The sequence below is a fragment of the Nematolebias whitei genome, chromosome 4 (assembly GCF_014905685.2).
Source record: "Nematolebias whitei isolate Nwh7 chromosome 4, NemWhi1, whole genome shotgun sequence".
In the NCBI taxonomy this organism is placed as follows: Eukaryota; Metazoa; Chordata; class Actinopteri; order Cyprinodontiformes; family Rivulidae; genus Nematolebias; species Nematolebias whitei.
In genome coordinates this window covers 19,399,890-19,409,675 of record NC_056501.1, presented here as the reverse complement: position 1 = coordinate 19,409,675, position 9,786 = coordinate 19,399,890, and the positions used below count along the sequence as shown (strand labels likewise).

The window sequence follows — 9,786 nt, the reverse complement described above, 5'->3', positions numbered from 1 at the left end:
TATATATATATATATATATGTATATATATATATATATATATATATATGTATATATATATGTATATATAGGTGTTTTAAACCCTTCCCACAATCTTGTAATACTCTAAACAATGTTTTTAAACTCTAAATGCTCTAAAAGAGCTCTCTACCGGCGCTCTCGGACACGCCCACTTCTTCGCTCTGCACGGAGATCAGCTGATCAGCGGCAGGAGGAAGCTTGCTGCACACAGGTGCTAAATCATTTCAAATAATTTATTTTAAATTTAAAAAATCATGCCGATCGTGTGGCTCATCCATCAGTCAGCCATTGTGTGTCATGTCCAGTCTTACTTTGAAAAACCGCGATAGAGCGAGTCTGCGAAAAATAAACCGTGAAGTAGCGAGGGACTACTGTACTGGACGTCCAGCCCCTGAGCTGCTGGCTTTAAGAAACGAAACGGTTTTGTTGAATAGCCCTCGTATAGAAGATAAAAAATCTAGATTGAGACATCTGTAGAAAAAAACTATCCATCGGCTAATAATACTTGATAGGATCTTCTGCATGAATGTGTATGTGAATTAATATATACTGTATGTGGATCTTCTATCCTTCAACAAGGATTGAAAAATATTTCTCTGTCTTTTTGTTTAAAATGTATTTTAAATCTGTTTGGGTGCCTTAACTTGTATTTTATGAATGATTAAACAAACACACACAAAAAAAAACATGATTAAATTATTAGAAACTACTTTTTAAATCAAATACAGGGTGTCATAGGGCAAATGCTCCAAAAATGCTGTTGGATTTTTTTTTTCTATAACCCACTTCTTTAAATGCCCAACGATTATTAATGTGATCTCAATGTTCTCTGAATATAAAAATGATCCCCATCTGCCCTCAGCGCTGCTTCACTTTGTCTCATTTGGCTCATGATCATGTGCAGAGGGAACAAGAACCACCTCAGGAAAACATTTTGCTTAATGAATGGTGTGTGTGTGTTGGTGTGTGTGTGTGTCAGGCTCATCTCTCATTTTTAATTCAACATTTTTCTCCTGTGAAGGTTGGAAACCTGTTCGGTTCTCATCGATCCACCATCATCACTCTGTACAACGGGGCCTTTGATTCTTCCTCAGCGCTCTTCCTCATCATCAAGGTGACAAAACACTCACATTAATCAAATGAAACTAGCTCTCCTCGGAGGAACTCGTATCGCAGCTCGCTGCCCAACATCCCAAAGTTTCATGCAAGGATATCTGTTAGCGCTCAGCGTATGTTTTGGGGATGACTCTCAGCTACTACCACGCAGAACTTTAGCTCCACAGCTGAAATACGACAGACTTAGAGTCAGTCTTGTGTTTATTAAGGGTGATTAGATGTGGCAGTCGTCCTGAAATACATTGACTTCTGATCTGTTATAGCTGTACATCCAATGATTCATTTATAAAAGTTTCACTAAAATCCATCCCTTGGTTCATGAGGTATTTTGCTAACAAACCAACCAACACACATCCAATCATGATCATTCCCCGGGCGATAATTACTGAGCTTATGCAACAATGATGTGTTGTTTCCTTTGTAGCTGCTGCACGAGTCGGGCATCTCTCTCCGTGCCGCCTTCCTCTTCCTGTCTGCCTGCAGCATCATTCATGTCCTTAGGACTTTCTTCCTGCTGCCAAGAAAGTTCATCCCCTACCCGCTGCCCGCTCGCTACACGTACGGGTACGAATAAAAACATTTGACTCATACATCGAGTAGAAGTCGAGACAAAAGACAGAAATGATAAATACAGCAACATTCAAACATGTTTAACACAAACAATACCAAGGAGGTAAACTGCTTCATCTGGAGCATTAGTTATACTAAGAAATCTTCAGATTTAGATTGCACAGAATTAAACTCTGTAATCTATTTTAGAAAGGCCTCTAATCTGAATTCATCTTGAATTACAGCCTTATTTTTTCTCACAAATACAAATGGGATTAAGGTGGTACAGAAAACAGCTGAATTAAAATAGATCAAAATCTTGAGTGATTCTCTCATTCAATTAAATGTTTTTGTTATTTTGAATTATTCTTAAATGATAAAAGTTTAAATTACACATATTTATTTAGCAAAAAGTCTTTAAAAATATATTGAAAGTTGTCTTCAGTTTTAAAATGAAGCGTTGCCAGTTTTGAATTAGAAGTGTGACCAGATTTAGAAAATGCTTTTAAATAATTAAGAAAACCAAATCAGCTAAAATATATTAAAAAAGGATGTATTAATATTACTAATAATAATAGTAATAATTTTTTTTGTAGTCTTTATTTTGGACAATTTGCTTAAGAGGAAAAAAACGTGATTTTTTACTAGAATGTGGACAAAACAGTCTGTTCTTGAATTATACTGTGAGTAAAACAATCGTACAGTAATTATAATTTTATTTAGTTCTTTTAATAATATGGTCCTCAGACTATCTGATCCAGCAGAAAGAAACTTATTTCTCTTAAATTAAAAGCAAATAGTGCTCATTTTGTTTTAGTATAATCTAGACATATAATGTGACTTTTTACTAAATGTTTCTGTTGAAGTTTTAAATTGAAAGTATTTGATCATATTGCTGAGACAGAAAGTGTCTAATGTTATTAATTTATAACGTTTACAATTAGTTATTTTTATATTCCCTCTGAAACTCAGTGTCAGTACTGTATTATATTCTACAGGACTTCCTTTCTCTGTAAGTAAAATGGAACAAACATTGAGAAAAGTTGAGAACAACTAAATAAATTAAAACTTAAGAAGAAGAAAAACAAAACACCAGACTGTGTTCACTTTCAGGAGAACTTGGAAGAGAAACGTCAGAAAATTTGAAACAAATATTAACCAAACTCATCCATTTCAAACACAAGAGAAAATAAAACAGTCAAATGAGTTTTTGCTCTTTATGTCCAACTCAATCCCACGTCCTCCGTAGGATCTCTTGTGGTAAATCAGAGGCTGTGAGCTCAGAGGTGGCTTCAAATGGTCCTGAACCTACAACCGTGGAGGAAACTCCACTCAACAAGGAGGCCCCCAAAACACAAGGTGTGTTTTTTTTAATAGAAAACATCATAAACTGATCGTTTATCCATGTTTTTTCATTTTAGTCTTACTCCTTTTGTCCTCCCCGTTTTGCTCCGTGTGCCTCGTCTTCTCGTTTCTCAGAGAAGAGTTTTTGTGAGTGTATGCTGTCCTGGTTCTTTGCGTGGCACCTGCTCTGGTTGTCGGTGATGCAGCTCAGACATTACCTGTTCATCGGCACGCTCAACCCCATGCTGCAGAGGCTGACGGCCGGAGAGTCCACTCTGGGTACACAAACAAACGCATGACACCGTGTTGCTGCAACAAAGTGTTTGCACAGTTGGAGTAGAGCTCCTGCACGCTCCTCACAATCATGGAATTTGCTTTTAGGCTCTTAAAAATAATTAAAATAAACAAAATAGAGGTTGGGAAATCATTTATTTCAGCATTTATTCCTTTTCTAAAGATAAATAGCTCTATCAGAATGTTTTTCATAATTAGTATCTAGAATTTAGACGTGGAGTACTGTGCAGAAGTTTTAAACCAGTTCATCTCTTGTGATGCTTTGCTGCAAATGATTTTCCATTTGTTGCTTGTAGTGAGCTACAAGTTACCCTGAAGTCTAAGTTGTTTTTTTTTTTTGTTTTTTTTTTTTTTGTATTTTACTTTAAATCGGAGCACAGTTTCCCACAAAGAGCTTCATGGTGCGTTGAAGAACACTTTTAGATCATAAACCTGTTACAAAAACAGGCCTCAAAGTTTTATTTTGTCCGAAGTGTTGGTTCCTGTTCTTTATCTGGACGTGAGCAGTTAATGTTTTTAACTGGGCAGCAAAGAAATTTGGAAATTTAAATGTGAAATTATTTTAGATGTTTATAGCTCATCATGACTGAAGTAGCAGCTTTCTCCTGTTTGGGAGACGTTTGTGGCGTTACCGGCTTCAGATAATTGTTGGACGTCCTGTTTTTGCCTCCCTGCAGTGAGTCAGTACACCAATGCGTTCGCCATCACCCAGCTGTGTGGAGTGCTGTGTGCTCCCTGGAACGGCCTCATCATGGACAGACACAAGGGCAAACCTCGTGCTGCAGGTAACGAGCACACTGAACACACGGTTAATGCACCGAGACCTAAAGTGGCTTTAAAAAAGGTTTTCTAAAACACAGCAGCTTGTATTTACTGGATGCTATCTGCAAACTTTTAAATGTTTTTCAGGAGGTAAAAAAAAGTCCATATGTACACTAATCAGTCTCTGATGCAGAAACAAATTATTTATTTAGATTTTTATTGAAATTTACTGAACCACTTTAAAGAAACAAAACATTTTGTTTGTTTAGTTGTTGACTGTCAGAGTTCAGGGTCCAAGACTGACCCTTGGAGACCTTTTAGGTATTTCATGAAAACATATTAAATTTATAAACAGTAGTACAGAATTAGAAATCATTTGAAATGTTAGTGATTTAATAATTTGTTAAATTTCAAATGTCACAGCTTCATGAAGTCAAATAATTTGAATTTTTATCAGGATTTTATCTTTAAAAGTGTCATTTCCAGCAATGAAAGATGCTTAAACTAACATGTTTTCATTTTTGTTTGATGCTTTATCTGTTAGTGATCTGTAAGTGTAATAAATTATTATTAACTGTGCACCACAGAATAATAAATCAACAAGTTTTACAAATATTAGTGTAGGTTAGGTTTTAGGTTAGGTTTGTGTACAAATACTAAAAAAGAGAAATTAAACTTTAAATAGGAAATGAGAAAAATATATTCAAACAAACTGATTTATGTTTGCACTTAGTTTGACAGTTTTTTTAAATCATAATAATTTTATTATTTTTACTGTATTGTTGTAAATTTTTTAAAGTGATGAGTCAAATCATAAAACCTATTTTGAAATTAACAGAAATGTTTAGATTTTATAATGATTTACTCATTAGAATTAGACTCCTGGTAGAAAAACAAATTAAATCTTTTTTTAATGCCAGGTAGGAACTTTATTCAATAATCCACACCAGCGCTTGGATTATTTTACAGGTAAAAAGAGTTTCCTGAGGTTGGACTTGACACAGATTTAGTGTTTGTAGAAAGAAGCCATAGCTGCAGTATCTTCAGTTCAGAGCTGGAAGGCTCTCTTCTCTCACCTCCTGATGAATGTGTTTGTTTAGGGAAAAACAAATGTGTTTTTTTTTTCCTTTCAGATAACTATCAGTGTTTGTGTGTTTCCAGGTGAGACAGAGCGGGAGGCCGACCTGCGGGCCTCGGTGCTGTCTCTCTTCCTGACGGCGCTGCAGTGTGTCCTCTTCTCCCTGTGTGCCTCCACCCCCTACCTGCCTCTCCAGTACCTGACCTTCATCCTGCAGGTGCTCAACCGTTCCTTCCTCTACGGAGGCAACGCTGCCTTCATCAGTGTGGCGTGAGTATCACACACACACACGCATACACACACACACACACACAATGCCAGACAGGTTTTTGAGTGCTACGAAGGATAAAGGCATCATCCTGTATTGTCAGCAGATAGTCTGCTGAAAAGTCTTTTAAAAGTAAATTTGAAGTAATTTTTATTCAGTTGCAGTTTTGAGACATATTGAAGTTTTTATTTTTAAAAACAAAAGAAGTATTTGCCTGAAGAATTGTTTTACATGCCCATTGAAAGGCAATGGACATATATTCCAAATATTGCATTTTTGAACCCGTCCAGAGGACCTGACTTAACCTTTTAAAAATTTTCTACCTGGATTATTGAGCATGTATCAGGATATTATGGTATATATAGTCTTTGTCTGTAATCTATCCCTTGTCCTGCCCATAACATCTGATTATCACAGACGGAGTGTCACATACACTTTTTATCACCCCAGCTTCAAGGTCACAATTCAAGGTCAAAGTTACAGCGAGGTCTTTGTTTTTTCCAGGTCGTAATTTCCAATCCGCTGTAAGGGAATAGAATGTCTAAAATATTGGAATTATTAATTAATCAGTCTCATAAAATTTTTGTGGTTAAAAATCAACCTTTATATTAAACAGACAGACTAAATGAACACAGAGGTTCAGTTGTGAGATTTTTGTGACTTTATTATGCATATTTATTCATTCAACCTTTATTTAAATAGATATAAAAATAATAATATATTTGTTGTTATGGTGAGGCGCTCATCTTGTCTGTGAATTTTGTCAACGGAGGAGGCATCCGCGAAGACACCTCTGAGCTGTGCTGACATTATTTGGGAGTGGGGGGGGGTCAGCGTTAGCTTTTTAGCTAGCGCGCCTGTATTGTACGCCGCTAGCTTAGCACTACATCGTTGCCGACGAGAATGGGGGGTGCCGCACACCGTTCGGTTCGGTAGGCGGGGCGGAGCGCCCAGCTTGTATAAACAAACAAAAACACTGATGAGTAAACTCAACAGTGATTTATGAATAATGACGAATGAATATGTGAAAACTAGTAATATTGAAATTAAATTAAAAAAAGTAATGTTATAAATCGTATATCAATTATGTTAAATCATTGAAAGGAAAGACATAAGGATAAAGTTAACTGAAACTTTAGGCAAATTTAGACTTTGATTTGTTGTGCGTGGCAGGAGGGTGTTGTCATTAGCTGCTCATGGAGCGAAGTAAATAATCTAATTAATTTTGAATTAACTGATGTTATTATTATGAGCTACACAGGCCAACAGCAAGCAGATGAAACCGTGAGCTCTACTAGAATGTTGCTTCATCTCAGCTGCTGCGTAGATACTGGTCTGTTTCTGATGACACAAGACCCAAGAAGTTGAACATCTCCCAGAGTGACGTGTAGTCTGTAGTTGGAACGGACATTCGTGATCGCGCCAGTTCTTAAAGTCGGCTGTTTTGGGTGGGAGACCCACAGAGGCTTAAAGCTGGTTCAGGTGAGAACTAGAGGTTCTGCTCCTGGTTCAAAACTGGTTTGGGTGAAGACTGCAAGCCCGGTTCTTTTGTTGATGTATCGACTTCTTTCAACTTGAAAAACTTGCAACTTTTCTGAAACTTTCACAGAGAAATCCAAAAAAGTTCAATCTGGTCCTCTGGACATTCAAAAAAAACAAAAAACAATACAAAGCAAAAAAATCTAGAAACGTTTCGTCTCTCATCCAAGAGACTTCCTCAGTCTGAGGTGCTGTATTCAGCTCAGTCTCTTAAATAGCACCTTCTCAGAGTGGATCAACCAGTTTTGCTGCTGACAACCAAAACCAGCTGAACACATGCTCAAGAAGGACCATCAGCCTAACAATGGGTCATTAGCACACTGATGGCTGTTTACTACTCACAGAGGGCTGAGTGATACTAGCAATCACAGCAGCACAGAAGATCAACATCATCAGGCCAGGACTCTGCGGTCTACACTCATCTCCAGGCCAGCGGTCACTCTTTCAGGGATGAAGATGTTCACATCCTGGACAGAGAGGAACGATGGTTTGAGAGAGGAGTAAAGGAGGCCATCTTTGTGAAAAGAAATCGTCCATCATTAAACAGGGGTGGAGGCCCTCGGGTTCAACTGTCCCCCTCTTACAATGCTGATGGTCCTTCTTGAGCATGTGATCAGCTGGTTTTGGTTGTCAGCAGCAAACTGGTTGATCCACTCTGTGAAGGTGCTATTTAAGAGACTGAGCTGAAAACAGCACCTCAGACTGAGGAAGTCTCTTGGATGAGAGACGAAACGTTTCTAGATTTTTTTGCTTGGTATTGTTTTTTGTTTTTTTTGAATGTCCAGAGGACCAGATTGAACTTTTTTGGATTTTTCTACCTGGATTATTGAGCATGCATCAGGAGATTTCACAGAGAAAATTTATATAAATCCTAACTTTTAAAAAGTTACTTTTCAGACTCCATCTTCCTCCCTCCCCCTTCAACTCTGGACGACTCTGACTTTCTGCACCTGCCACCTCCTGCTTCTCTCAAAGGAGGGGGTGTGTTTGAAAACTTTTGTCCAATCAGATGTCATATCTGGTCTAAAAGGCGGGTTTTTAACTCGTAAAGTTGCATTGTCTAAGATTTCTCATAAAAAAAAATGGATTTAATCTCAAATCTTTCTGCCTTAAAGTGTCAATAAAAACAAAATAAGACAAATTATATTACCTTAAGAAATATTACTAAAAATACACATTTCATTCATAGATATTCAACTTTTTAGCTCGAGATGACAACTTGTTTTTCCTTTTTATTCCTGCCCACAGAGACTTTTCTCTCCGTGTATACTCCCCAAAATAAAAACAATAATAAGTTTATCAGCTTAAACAGAAAAAAAAACACAGCACTGTGTTTTCAGCAACATGAACAACTTGGTTAGGTTAACAAAACATAAATCCTGAAATTGTTCTTTGTGGTGCCAGGAGGAGATGGTTCTTTTTCTAGTGCATGTCAATAAATCTTCAGATAAGCTCAGATGGTCGTTTTTATGGCACAGCGAGATGAAAACCAGAACTTTTGGATTATTAAAGGAATTCAGATCTCTTTCCTAAGGACACGGGAGTTTAGTCTTGTTTAAACTCAACAAAAATATTAAAAGTTTGATGGTAAAACAAACACTGATGTGTGTGTCTACATCGCTCAAGATACACATTTGTACCACCACTAGAGAACATGTTGCATAATCTTTTCATCGCTCCAGCTCTAAGGTCAAGGTCACACATCAAGGTCAAAGGGGATACAAGGTCTTTGCTCGTCTATTTGCTATAGATTGCTGTACAATAGTTTGTCGATGGGCGTATGAAGTGCCGTGTGCTGTACTCTTGTTAAAGTTGATGGTTTCCCATACTTTGTGTTTTTGTTGTTTTGTTTGTGTTTGTAGATTTCCATCGTGCCACTTCGGGAAGCTTTACGGTCTGGTCATGGCTCTGTCCGCAGTCTTTTCTCTGTTGCAGTATCCCTGCTTCGCTCTGGTGAAAGGAGCTCTGGGCGGAGATCCTTTATATGTGAGTACATTTTAGACTTGTTACCAGCTTCTTTTAGCTGTGGACCTTCTCTCATGGCCGCCTACCTCTGCCTTCAGGTGAACGTCGCTCTGACGCTGCTCAGCCTGCTGGCCTTCATCCACCCTGTCTACGTCTATCTGCACTGTCGGCGTCTCGCCTCTCAGAGAGCCAGCAGCTAAGCCAAACTTCTTCGTGAAAGCTTTGAAATGAGAGCAATGACTTGTTTTTTTAGTCTTGCTGCCTCAGACTCCTACAGCTTGTTCTCACAAGGCTGTATGTCATCGTTACAACTGAGTATTAGGTGTTTCTAAACAGTAGCTGAACTTTGAGATAAAAGGGATTTTAGACACTCTGTGAGTTTGTTCAGGTTGCTAGCTCTGAAGTGATAAAACATGATTGGTTTTTTTTTCTTCCTCAAAATAGTATTATCTTGAAGCAAACGCAGTACTAGATTTCTTACAACAATTCTGTCTATTCACTGCCCCAAGTGCTTCAGGCACATTTTTGGATTTTGCACATCCGTCTTAATTCACACACCTCTCGCAAACTGATGTTTAAGCCTCACTTTTGACCAAACAGCATCTTTCTGCACTGGTGTGGTTTGCCCTCGTTGAAAGGAAGCATGCTTCTAGAGGAAAACCCACATTTAAGTAAATAACTGCCCAAGGTAAATGTGTCTGATTCTCAAAGCTCGGTGCCAAACTGCAGCACACATTTACTGTCTCATGGGAGCTGGTGATAGTTTTCTCAAGAGAAGGAAAAAAGGAAGAGGAGTAATCTGCTGCCTTCACAGAAAGGGAAGGTATATTTCATCCCCTCTGTTTTATGCAT

General features: G+C 37.9%; 1 protein-coding gene across 1 annotated transcript in view; it reads left to right on the top strand.

Annotated features, from left to right (window-relative positions):
• slc43a3b (solute carrier family 43 member 3b) overlaps positions 1 to 9,163 on the top strand; it is an 18,453-nt gene extending 9,290 nt beyond the window's left edge. The window contains exons 6-13 of the mRNA XM_037675839.1: positions 1,041 to 1,133; positions 1,560 to 1,699; positions 2,934 to 3,043; positions 3,164 to 3,307; positions 4,000 to 4,107; positions 5,246 to 5,432; positions 8,832 to 8,955; positions 9,033 to 9,163. Of these exons, the coding sequence (XP_037531767.1) occupies positions 1,041 to 1,133; positions 1,560 to 1,699; positions 2,934 to 3,043; positions 3,164 to 3,307; positions 4,000 to 4,107; positions 5,246 to 5,432; positions 8,832 to 8,955; positions 9,033 to 9,134 (1,008 nt within the window). The 3' untranslated portion in view covers positions 9,135 to 9,163. The remainder of the gene's footprint in view (positions 1 to 1,040; positions 1,134 to 1,559; positions 1,700 to 2,933; positions 3,044 to 3,163; positions 3,308 to 3,999; positions 4,108 to 5,245; positions 5,433 to 8,831; positions 8,956 to 9,032) is intronic.
• The last annotated feature ends 623 nt before the right edge of the window (positions 9,164 to 9,786 follow it).